The sequence below is a fragment of the Miniopterus natalensis genome, chromosome 2, assembly GCF_054644295.1.
Source record: "Miniopterus natalensis isolate mMinNat1 chromosome 2, mMinNat1.hap1, whole genome shotgun sequence".
Taxonomy (NCBI): domain Eukaryota; kingdom Metazoa; phylum Chordata; class Mammalia; order Chiroptera; family Miniopteridae; genus Miniopterus; species Miniopterus natalensis.
The window spans coordinates 126,231,786-126,245,028 of NC_142082.1; the positions used below are offsets into that span (position 1 = coordinate 126,231,786).

General features: G+C 33.7%; 1 protein-coding gene across 1 annotated transcript in view; it reads right to left on the reverse strand.

Annotated features, from left to right (window-relative positions):
* Positions 1 to 3,145: 3,145 nt before the first annotated feature.
* The window catches only part of RAB21 (RAB21, member RAS oncogene family), a 31,497-nt gene continuing 21,399 nt past the window's right edge, over positions 3,146 to 13,243 (reverse strand). The window contains exons 5-7 of the mRNA XM_016198968.2: positions 8,748 to 8,802; positions 7,908 to 7,996; positions 3,146 to 5,963 (exon numbers count right to left, since the gene is read on the reverse strand). Coding sequence (XP_016054454.1) covers positions 5,821 to 5,963; positions 7,908 to 7,996; positions 8,748 to 8,802 — 287 coding nt within the window. The 3' untranslated portion in view covers positions 3,146 to 5,820. The remainder of the gene's footprint in view (positions 5,964 to 7,907; positions 7,997 to 8,747; positions 8,803 to 13,243) is intronic.

Genomic DNA, 13,243 nt, shown 5'->3' on the forward strand with positions numbered 1-13,243 from the left:
CTGGATTGTTCTCAATAAATTGGTCAGTTGATTGAGGATGGAATTTGACATAGGGTAAAAAAGTTGCTTTCAGAGAACTGAAATGTAAAGAGGTCAAATATAAATAAAAATGTTTATATATAATAGAGGTACAAACACACCCTAAATTGTTAGCAATGATTACCTCTAGAGGTATGCAGGATGGTGGGGAAAGCGAGATCTGAAAAGGAACTTCCATTTTTTACTCTATAGTAAAGGCACAAACGGAAGTTTAAACTTGGAAGCATGCAGTATTGTGTGACATCACTACTCAAAGTTGTATATAGATTTGTTTTAGTTTATGCTGTACTTTCCCCCTACCAACTATACCTTCCCTCTTTTTCCTTCTTCCCTCAAAAACCTATTCTAATCTGCTAAAATTAACTCCTTGAATTTTATATATTAATCAGTCAACAGTAGTCCAAAACAATGTACTTCAAATTAATTGTAAGCAGATGCCTTTCTAGATTCCTGATCCACACACGTAACACAGACTCTAATTCTAAGCAAGCACTGGTTTGCATTAGAATTTTATTATTCTAATGAAATCCACCAAACTGACCAGATATCTTTTCGGAGGTTTCATGGTCAGAGGTTATTAAAAAAGGCAAAACATGCCCAAAGAGATATGGGAGAAAATAAAATGAAAGTCTGTTATACTGACATAAAAGCTCCTAGGCATGTTGGTAAGAGAAAAAGCAAGTTGCAAAACGTATGCATAGTAAGAACAATTTATGTAAAAATTTAAATCCCACAAAACTATGTATTTCTATAGGTATATATGTATATAAACACATAGCAAAAAGGTAATTGAAAAGTGTATATTAGAGAGCAAGAGTGACCATGGGGGGGGGGGTTCCCAAGGGGCACATTCACAATATCTATATTCTTTTTCCTAGAATATACTTAAATACAAAATGAAGAGCTTTCCTAGAACTTTACGTTTCTAGGAAGTACTACATACAATGGTTTCCTTAAAGTAGCTTGTTACTGAGGATACAGTTTAGCAAGTTCCACTGTTGTCTATTTTTCAACATTATCATACTTTATCCCTGCTATCCCCAAGCTTTCTCTTATTGCTGTGCACAAGCTCAAATGTTAGGAAATCATATTAGCTTTTTCTTGAGCATTTGATAATGAAGAAGTGATACAGCTGCCAGGAAGTATCAAAATCAAGGTAAGAACTGATACAGTGGAAATAAAGGTCATTTAAGTAGGCAAGCCCATCTTTTGGTCTTAATGTGATGCATTTGGAAGTATGTGCAGGCTTCTGAAGAAGGCAAGATGCTTTCTTGCCGGGTGTACCATGTAACATTAACTTGCGATGCTCATTTGTCTGCTGCAGAGAAAATGTTGCAGTAGAAAGGTTAATATTCAAAAGCACACTCAGTTTCTCAGAAAAGAAAGAATACAGGGTGTTCCCCAAAAGATGTATAAACACTTTAACAGCTGATAACTCAATTTTCATTCCTTTTCACGTTTAACTGATTTGAAATAATAGGTGACACCAGACTACGCTTTGAACAAAGAAAATTTATCCTGAAGTGCCACTAGACTTATTTTTATGGGGATACATAAAAGATAAAGTTTACTGTACAAAACCAATGACAGTTGACGAATTGAGGGCGCACAAATACCGAACAAAATTATTCTTGATGTTTGTGATTCCATTGCTTCACATTATCAGCAGGGCCTGGACCAGAACGGTCATCAATTTGAAAAAAGGCATTGACAAAAAAATTATTCATTTCTGTAGATTCTTTTAAATTTTGAAAATGAACTGTATGTTAATAAACACTGACTTTATAATCATTCAAAGTGCATATAAATGTTTTTGGGACACCCTGTATATAAATTCCAGCTAGTACAAGTAGTGCTAAAGGTCTACCACGATATTAAGGTGATACTTGTTTAGAAGTGAAGCATTTTTGTTTGATATTGGAAACTCTTAGGAGTATTTATAATTTTTTTTCATGTGAAGCATTTTTGTTTGATATTGGAAACTCTTAGTATTTATAGTTTTTTTTCATGACATATGGTTAATACTAGAATATTTACATTTAAGAACATTTGCCCAATTGTGATTAATTTGTGATCTTGAAAAGGGAAAACCCATCAAAGTCAGACATATGTAGCATGAATTTTGGCCCACATCACCAAATACATTACTGTTTTAGTTGATTAAAAATTACAGAACATACTAGAATTCATGCCTATTATAAAATTAAGTAAATGTATATGTTCAATGAATACCAGCTTTTAATTATTAAAATCTAAGTAATGCATTTTGTAATTTAGAAAATACTACTTAAGGATCTATTCAATCTCTGTATCTTTAGACATTATTGTAAGGCTATTGCTGGTCACTACTATCTACACTCTCTTGTGGAAGATCCCAACATCTTACACAGCCTCCAAGTAAGTATTTCCTCTGTTACACTGTATCTATAAAGAACCTATGGAAATTATAATGACAAACAAAGGTTAAATTAAAAAAGTTAAAGGGACAGATCAAACCACTTCTAGAGATAAATGGTAAATACAAGGGAAAATTGTACTATATGGAGATAATATAAATGATCTGGACTCTTGGTAGCATTTATAATATAGAAAGTTGCAAATTATGTATTAAAGAAATAGTATCACGATTCATTTTTTTAATGTTCTAAATATTTGGCACAATGCACAGCTTGCCTTATTTAGGAACTATATGATAAAAGTAATGTATTTTTCCAAATGCTTTTACAAACTGTCAGACTGTAGAGTTTTACATCTACCTGACTTCCATTCTACTCCTCGCTACCCCCATTCCCTAGTTCACAAATTTTGTATTTTCTTACTGAAAATCTAAAAATGAGTATCATTCCTCTTTCTTACTTTAAGGCCAAATTAAAAGTAATCACTAATAATATATGGCTAACATTAAGAAATGGTTTAATTTAGCTGTAACAGCCATAGATTTAGGGTATTTTCAGGAGACATCCCTAGAACAGAACAAATTCACTCATATTTATCCAATAATATGCTTTTTTCTTTTTAGATTACTATTTATCCAAAAATTGTTGCAATCTACATTTAAAAAATCTTCCTCTATAATCACAAAGCAAAACAAGGAACAGAATAGCCATCATTATAGAAATAATTGTTTACTTTTAACACAATATGCAGATATTTTTAATGACTATCTTAAGCCAATTTTTAATTATATATACTAAGTATATACACTTACTATTTGAAAAATATATCGGTTCTATCTACCTACCACTTTTAATACACAACATGGTAACCTGGGTCTTCTTCCTAATAGCACAATTATAAGGATAGGAACACAAAAGATGTATTAAGATGTGAAGAAAGTATCAGAAAAACTTCCTTAGCCTTGGTCTATCACCTCTTTATCTTTCCTTTGTATACATACTACAACTAATCGGTCTTCTTTCATTACCCTTTCACCTTGTTTCCTACCTAAAGACCTTTGGAGCTTCAGAGCAAGGACAGGTATATGTACTATATTGTTGCTATTGAATTAACTTAAATTATAGATTAAAAAAATAAATAAAATGCTTGAGGTTAAGAAAGCTACACAGAAACCAAGGGAGAATAGAGGAAAAACAAAAAACAAAACAAAACAGGGAGAACAGTTGTAGCCCACCAATAACGATCTGGCAACTCCGGAGCAGAGGTTCCTAGCTGGACTTTTATAGGGTCAAAATTCAGAGTACAGCTCTCCATTATCAGGCTTTATCACTTTATTTTTTTGGAATAAAGCTCAATTTCATCTCTAGTTTAAAAAACCTATTTCACTCCAATGGAAAAGAGCTTATTTCACATCTACATCTACAACAATAGAAATGGCAAGGCTTTATTACCTCTGAAAGAAGGCCAAAACAATTTTCCTCTATGGTATGCATGATTCCCCCTGCCTTCCCAACGCCCTGCATAAACACCAACTTCACAGGAAAACAAGAAACTACACAGAGTACAGTCACCAAAGACAATTTTAGCTTATCTCCTGGACTTTTCCCGCTCTACCCTCCCAAACACACACAACAGAGGTCAATGAGTGGAGTATGGCAAAGGCAATAATTAAAAAAGGTAAAGTGAGGGCTCACAGAACCCTTAATATGAAGTTAAAATTTTAACATCATAAAATCAAGGGGTCAATTCATTCAACTTTTAACCCATTTGGGAGAGCTCAAGCTTGTAACTTAAAAATGGTAGTATATCTTTATATCCTCTTAATTGCTCATGCTAACAACTTTATTGCATATTACTACTTCTTTTATAAGAAGTAAATCCAGGGACCATTCCATTTTATCTTAGACATAACATTTACTAGTTTTCCAAGCATGACAGAAATGGAAAAATATATGTATTAGAACAAGAACAATTTGTTAATTTCTACAATTTGTGTTCCTTCTGTGAGCAGTGACTGATTCTACTAAAATTAACAAATTTAAGTCCAGTCCTATACTTAATGAAAAAAAATCTAATGAAAGACTAATTTACAAAGTATAAAGAATATAATTTTATAATAAATCTTTCCAGTGTTCGCTGTAACTGCATTACATGAAATGTTTCCCTTCACAGAAACTCAGAACAGCTCTTAACAAAATTAAACAAAACTTTTTGTGTTCATCTCTGGCAAGCATTAAACAAATATAACTTGCTCACAAAGGATCTAAAAAGTGCTGCCTCAGGAACATAAACTACCACTAACATGCTGCATGAATAGTAGCACTTGGTGAGTAGCTACTATCCGGGTGGGACCTCTTCCTCTCTTCTCACACCAGTGAAACTATCTCATATGAAGCGTAAGAGAAAACTAAAACTGTTGAAGAAGTGAAACTCAGCATGCTCCACTCAAATATTTTCTAAGATAACCATTCCAAAGCAAAATTGGCAGAAGTCCTCTCTTTTATAAAAACAAACACAAACACACACACACACATACACACACACACACACAACCACAATCCAAACCAAAAGGCAAATGCTGCTGTTCAATCATCAGATGGACTTACAGAGGCCAAAACGTGTGACAACAGCAATAATTCAAGTAAAGAATATGTGAAATTTAAACACGTCACTTTCAAGTTAAGACAAAAGTGAAGGGAGCTATGATCTTTATATATCAGAGTCAGAAAGCTTAGGCATTATCATCAAATGTTAATCATTTTACAGTCATCAATGAGACTATTGTATATATTTTTGCACCTTGCGCTTGTAAAAGCAGATAAAATATTTAATATGTAATTTACAATGTATTTTACCAGCTCAGCATACAGGATGTATATAGATTATATCAAAGTAGTAGACAGTTAGGGGCCTGTGCAAACCCTGCAAAAATAGTACTTCGGGTATCCGCTAATTAAAAAAACAAAAACAAAAACAGTTTGCTGTTTAGAAGTGATACAATTCAAACTACCACAAAATACAAAGGGCTGCAAATGTATACCATTCCAACAACATATATAAGTTATTAAATAAAGATTTGATTTAAAAGAATATAAATGAAGCCTTTAAGTAGGTCTTTTCCACATGCATATTATTCCTTATTAAAGAAAAAAATATGTAAAAAGGCCATTGGTAATTGCTCTGTTAACATTTGTAGAAAATGCCAATTCTCTGGTCACAAACTCCACTAAGTTTAGCACTTAAGGTCTCTGCAGTGTTATAAACGTAATTTAAAATACTGTTAATTCTATAATTCCATTGGTAAAATAATGTGACTTGGAATATGGCAGTCTTCATGTTGAGGGCAATGATCCACAGTTTGTTTAATTTCTTAGATGTGAACAGTTATCCAGAAGAACAGCATCCTCCACCACCGCTCTGGACTTGAGGTTCATCATCAATAATCTGTACACCTCGCCTGGCAGCTCCTGGTTGACTGGAGCCATTGCCTTTTGCTCTCTCATCCACTTGTGCTGTTTCTATCATCCCTAAGAGAGGAAGAAAGCAAAAATTATTTCAGACTACAATCTTTGAATTTTCCTTTCTATAATTTCAGTATACTACCATGACAGCCATTACTGACTTTAAACAAAGAAACTAAATATAATAAACATTTTGTCAGCTGTATCCTTTCTTGCAAGTTTAAAAAATTAATAGCAAGTTTATTTGTCCAGATGTATAATGGCCACAGATACAGAGGAAAAAAAGTTTTGGCCTGAACAAATGACTGTATACAAGTATAATCCTTAAGATTTTCCAAATATACTTAGAAATATGTCAAAGAAGTCCAAATTGTTCCAAGTACAAGTGATATTTAGGATACAAGATTTGTTCAACTCGTAATGCATATTTAAAAGAATAAAAGTTTAACATGAAGAACAACAAAGCTGGAGTACTCACACTATCTAATTTAAAGATACAGTAGAAAGCTATCCTAATGAAGACAGATATTGGTGAAAGGAGAAATACAGAGATCAATGGAACGGAGTCCAGATATAGACCTCATATACATGGTCACTTGATTTTTGACATATGTGCCAAAACTATTCAATGAAGGATAACCTTTTCAAGAAACAGTACTGGAACTGGACATTTGTATGTAAAAAATAAACCTCAATTTATACTTCTCACCATATGTAAAAATTAACAGAAAATGAATTATAGACCTAAATGTAAAACATAAAACATGGAATTTCTAGAAGAAAACACAGGAAATCTCTATAGGAGAAAATCTTTGTGACTTGGAGTTAGGCAAAGATTTTTCATATAAGAAACAAAAAACAGAAATCATAAGAGAAACTAATAAATCAGACCTCATTAAAATGTAGAACTTCTGCTGTTTGAGAGACACAGTTAAGAAAAATATAAACATAAGATACAGAGTAAGAGTAAATAATTGCAAAATACATATCTGAAAAGATGAGGAAAGAAAAGAAGGATTCCTCAAAACAGAACAAGGGTTCTTAAATTTGGGTTGAGAGACTGCTCTTTAACAATGAATGGTTTCCAAATTAAGGTTGTGGGGACAATCCACTGAGATAAAATTAGAAAACATTACAAATTCTAAGTTCTACTTAGTTTTCCTCAACCTTTAAACTTTTTTATTTTTTATGTTTTATAATGTACAAAATATATTAGTACTTGTGTATGTTCTGTATTTTTAAATAAACATATGTGGAATATTCAATTTTTTTAATAAAGACATGCGATTTAAACAATTATAAGCCAGATCTAGAGCCTTAGCACTCAAAGCACAGTCTGAGGGAGGACCAGCATCACCACCACTTGGGTTAGAAATAAGAAGCTCAGTTCCACACCAGACCCATTTTAACAAGATCCCCAAGTGATTGGGATGTACAGCAGTGCTTCTCAAATTTTAGTGTGTATCAGGATCATACGGAGGGGATTGTTAAAACACAGATTCTGTGCACCACCTTCTGAGATTTTGATTCAGTAGGTTTGGGGTAGGACCCAAGAATTTGCAGTATTTCTAACACAGTCTCAAGTGATGCTGATGCTGCTGATCAGGGGACCTCACTTAGAAAATTATTACTCTTGAAGAATTATGAACAACTTAGTTTCCATAGAACTGAAATTTACTCCAAAGTTTGTGTACATGTACATTTTTCTAAAGAGAAAAACCAGTTTCATCAAATTCTCAAAAGAATCTGATACCCATAAATTCAAGGAACATAACTTGACAAAATAATTTCAACCCATTATCCTGTAATTTGGGTTTTCCAAAATATGTTATGTATTTTATTGGTGATATGAGAAATGATTTTCAGGTTGTATATAAACATTTTCCTTTCTCTCTTTAAAAAACTTTAATATGGAAAATTTCAAACATATATATAAAATATCACTTTAGAAGCATTACGAATAGTTTTAAAAGAACCATTTCTAAATATACTAAATCTGAATATACTTACTTTTACAAAGATCAAGAAAGAGTTCCTCAATTCCTTTGTTCTGTTTGGCTGATGTATGATAATGTTTTGCTCCCACAGATTCTGCATACCTTAAAAAAATAATATCAGTGATCAATGTAAAAAATATTTTTCATGTTTTTGTCATGACTGCTATGAGAATTTTTCATAGTACCAAATTTAATGACTTGTAACTAATTAGCCCGGATTTTAAAAAATTAAGATTACAGCCCTGGCCAGTATGGCTCAATAGGCTGGGCATTGTCTGGTGCACTGAGGCTGTCAGTTTGATGGCTGGTTCAATTCCCAGTGGGGGACATGCAGGAGGCAGCGAACTGATGTTCCACTCTCACATTGATGTTTCTCTTTCTCCCTCTCCCTTCCTCTCTCTCTAAAGGTGAATTAAAAAATAATAATAAATAAATAATAAAATAAAAAAGATTATATATAGCTATTTCACATCTCTGTACACTGAACCAAATTTTAAGTGAGCACAAGTTAACAAGACTTAAAATTTTTATAAGTTAACTTGGAACCCAAATATTTTAAAAGTTTTTGTGACATACTATTTGATCATGATAGTTTTCTTTTGCATTACTTTATATTTTTTACTGAAATCAAAAAGAGAAGTGAGAGTAGATTATCTTTATATATTGCCACAAGTCTAGAAATTACCAGTGTTAACATGCTTCACTGAATCCAACAGGTCAATTTATATTAAGATATTTGAGTAATATCTAAATCGTAAAGCACACTGTGCTAAGAGGAAGACTTCTACTGGGGATTGTTGGGGGCAGGGAGGGGCGTGGCAGTCATCAGGAGGCTGGAAGGGATAACACTTACGATTCTGCCTCTTGAATGGAAACATGTCTCTCCTTTTCCAAGTCTATTTTATTACCTAATTTGAAAAAGTAAATGCCAATCTTTAATATTAATTCATTTTTATAACAAAATTAAGCCAATTCTAAATATACAATTGCAACTTTAATCACCTGGAAAAATAATACAAATCCCCATTAGACCTCTAAAATGTCCTATGTAAATGTAACTCCTATGATATGTAGGTTCATCATGTCTCTCAAGGTGAATGCCTCAACCTCCCTCAAATGGATCAGTGCAAAGCATTCCTGAAGCTGCAGTCTGTCAGAGAAAATAACTTTTCCAAAGACATGGGCATTATTCCTTGATTTAAGGTATCAAGAGACTAAGATTCACTAGGGAACCTAAGGATAAAACCTATGTTTCTTAGCCAAGTGTAAATGGTCCCCAATCAACTTCAGGGCCAGGCAATAATTAAACAAGGCTACCGTATTGTCCACAAAAATATATTAGGTTAGCCTCTTGGATCCTAAGAGTATTTTGGTTTCCTGGATGATATAAATTGGTTAAAGAAAGCATTAATTGTATGGCTTTTTAAGCACTTCACCACCACAGAGGAGGAAACTATACTCTGTTTTAAAAACATGAGAGAACTTAATATATGTACATAATGACCTAGACAGTATTATGCTAACTGAAATAAGTCAGACAGAGAAAGATAAATACCATCTGATTTCATTTATATGTGGAATCTAAAACACAATATAATCGAACGAAACAGAAACAAACTCACAGATACAGAGAGAAAAAAACTGATGATTGCCAAGATAGGTGGGGAGTTGGGGGGGATGAATGAAAAAGTGAAAGGGATTAAGATGTACAAATTGCCAGTTATAAAAACAGTCATGGGGATATAAAGTATAGCATAGGGAATATAGTCAATAATACTGTAATAACTATGTATGGTATCAGACGGGTACTAGATTTATCAAGGTGATCACTTCTTAAGTTATACAAAAGTCTAATCACTATGTTATACACTTGGAAGTAATATATCTCATGTCAACGGTAACTGAAAAATTAAAAATGAAAAAAACCCCATATATATATATGTGTATATATATATATGCATATCATACAAATTTAAAATTACTGAAAATAAGTTTAACCCTCCTTAAACAAGGGAACCAAACCGAGATAATGCTAAAAAGCCACCAGAACAAAAGTGAAGAAACTGCAAAATACAGATTCCTTATTAAATACAGGATAGAAGTTAAGGTGAGTTGGCTGGACACACCAAGTGCTAAAGATAATGGAAATATCAGACAGGAATGGGGAAAAATAGCCCAAAGAAGGACACTTCAAACAGTATTTTAATTTCTTCTATTATGACTTCGGGGAGGGAAGAGAAAACCTTGTAAATAAAGTCATTTTTCTTAGGACCTTAGAGAATCTAGAAGACAATTTCAGATAGAACACTGAAGTAAGCACCTAATGAAAAACGCAATGCTTAGAACTGAGAAGTATAACCCAGAGGTTCTACATGTAAAAGACCTCAAATAACCTGAGCACCTAATTATAAGCACTGCAATCAACTACTTGACTCAACAGCCTAAGGATGAAAGGGAGGGAAGTAGTCTAAAGCTCAGTAGGTACCAACAAATTCAGTAATGAACTCATCCCTCTTTGAACAGTTATTTGTCTACCTCAGCAAGAAGACACATATTAATTCTGATTTCCTACATTAAACTTTGTCAATAAAATTTTTGATTTGCTAAATATTACAGGCAATATATTCGACAGTCACCGGAGGAAAAAGTTGTTTTATTTATGCTATGAAGAATGCAAAAAGCACCACCTAGTGGCCAGTGGCTCCAACAAACAAAGGCACAATATTCTGCCACTCTTTAAAAGGTAAAACAGGATTGTCTCCTAGAGGTAGCAAGACCTTTGTTGCAATTAACTAAAACCCTATGAGATTTTCCCTAGATCTTTTTACCTCTTTTTTTTCAAATTCTATCTGAATTATCTATTTTTAAAAAGATGAAAACAGGGAGAGTACTGCCTCAAATGATTACTTGGGGAAATTAATTCAGTTTTATTATTTAATAACATTTTAAACTTAACAAACTTTAATAAATCCAGTTATTAAAATAGCTATTTTAATTAGTTATTATTTTAAACAAATCTTTTTAAGTCCTCTATGGAATAACTACTATTTCTTTGAACAATCAGTGTTCATAATGGATTAAGGACAGACTGAATCACAGAAAACTGCCAGTTAGTAAGAGATACGTTTCCGAAGCTTGAAACCTTTTTAGTTCCTACATACTTTAAAAGCAAGACAGCTAAAGGAGTAAGACTTTAAGGCTCCTATCTGTTTCAATACTATGGTGCAGCTAACAGGAAACTTTCTAATAGGCTTAAAACACCTGAAAACAAGGATAATCACTAAAGCAAGCACCTACTTACTTTAGTATAGTATGAGAAAGATTTAAAAAAAAAAATGGCTGAAGCTATTGGAGAGGGAAGGAAAAAGCCACCCTATTAAGAATAGTAAAAACTTTATATTCTTTAAAAATACATATCTGAATTAAGAACATGGAAGGGATATACCTATTGCTAAGAGCAGAGAGCCTAATAAAGAGCTAGAGCCATATTTTGCTTAGATTGGATGGTGTCTGTCCTAGTAGTAAGAAGCTTTCAAAAGTCTTTTAAATCTGAAGAAAACTTGTTAAGTCCAGGCTCACTTCATAACTGAGATTTTAGGCAAATTAACTTAACCTCTCTTAGTCTCACTTTGTACAAATGTAGCTAACAAACTTTGCAGGGCTTATGTGAAAATATGATATATGTACAAGGCTTATCATATAGTACATGTTCAATAAAAAGTAGTTATTAATAACCATATTCAGCACAGTGAATGATCAAATGGAAAAGTCAATCTTGTTATGAGAGAATTAAAGCCCATGATAGATACTTTCCACCAGCAACCTGCCGGCTCCATCTAACTAACTTAGTTAATCCAATGCGCTAGGAAATCTTCCCTTAACCTTCCACCCCCTAAATTTAGGTAGTTTTGTTCCTGTGATATCACAGCACTCTGCAGTACTCCTCACTTCATAGCATTTAACATAATATTAACAGCTTGTTTTTCTCTCTCCTTATACAATAAACTCTGAGAAGACAAAGACATTATCTATTTTGTTTACTTATTCACTATACAATTCCCAAGGCCTGGTACATGGTAAACAATATATAATGTTGATTAAGGATATGGGCTTGAAGTAGCAGACAGACCTGAGTTAAAATTCTAGGTCTAGCCCAGCCAGGCGTGGCTCAGCGGTTGAGCATCAACCTAGGATCCAGGCGATCGGGGTTCGATTCCCAGTCAGGGCACATGCCCGGGTTGTGGGCTCGATCCCCAGTCAGGGGCGTGCAGGAGGCAGCCGATCAATGACTCTCTCGTCATTGATGTTTCTATCTCTATCTCTCCCTCTTCCTCTCCTTCCCTCTCTCTGAAATCAATAAAGATATATTCAAAAATAAAAAAAAAATTTCTAGGTCTAACTCCAACTAGCTATGTATTTTGGAAAGTAGCAAGCTCTCTAAGCCCATTTCCTCACCTGTAAAGTGGAAATGGCAACAATACCTCCACCGCAGTATTGTCAGGAGACTTAAATGAAATAATGTGTAGTCTTAGAAAAGTACCCCTCAATAACGGTAACTTATTAACAATAAATATTTGCCCAGCTGGGCGTGGCTCAGCGGTTGAGCATCGACCTAGGATCCAGGAGATCGGGGTTCGATTCCTAGTCAGGGCATATGCCCGGGGTCGTGGGCTGCAGGCGATCAATGACTCTCTCATCATTGATGTTTCTGTCTCTCTCTCTCCCTCTCCCTTCCTCTCTCTGAAATCAATAAAGATATATTTAAAAACAAACAAACAAACAAACAAAAACAATAAATATTTGGCCCTGGCTGTTGTGGCTCGTTACATGCACAGAAAGGTTGCCGGGTTCAATTCCCCGTCAGGACACATGCCTGGGTTTGGGGCTTGACCCCCACTGAGGGTGTGCAGGAGGCTTGATGGATGTTTTGCTCTCACACTGTTTCTCTCTCTCCCGCCCCCTTCCTCTCTCTCTCCAAAAAAAAAAAAAAAAAAGTAAAAAAAAAAAAATCTTAATTAAATAATAAATATAAAAATAATATCTGTTTAACAAACATACAAATGTCAAAGGCAGACTACAAGCAAAATACTATAAAATACAGCAACCGCAAAGAGTGCTAATCAATGGATTAAAACCTAGACGGAAAAAAAATCTCTGCCAGTGAAGTATGAGGTTCTCTATTATTGGTTAACACATGCATCAGAGGCTTAGATAAGGACCTAAAAGCTCACTATCTAATTTACATCTATTCAGAAACATAAGATAAGTTGAAATTCCTATACTTAGGCTTAAATAATTTAATTATATAAGAACAAAATGGGAAAAGCCTGACAAAAGAGCAATACTTAT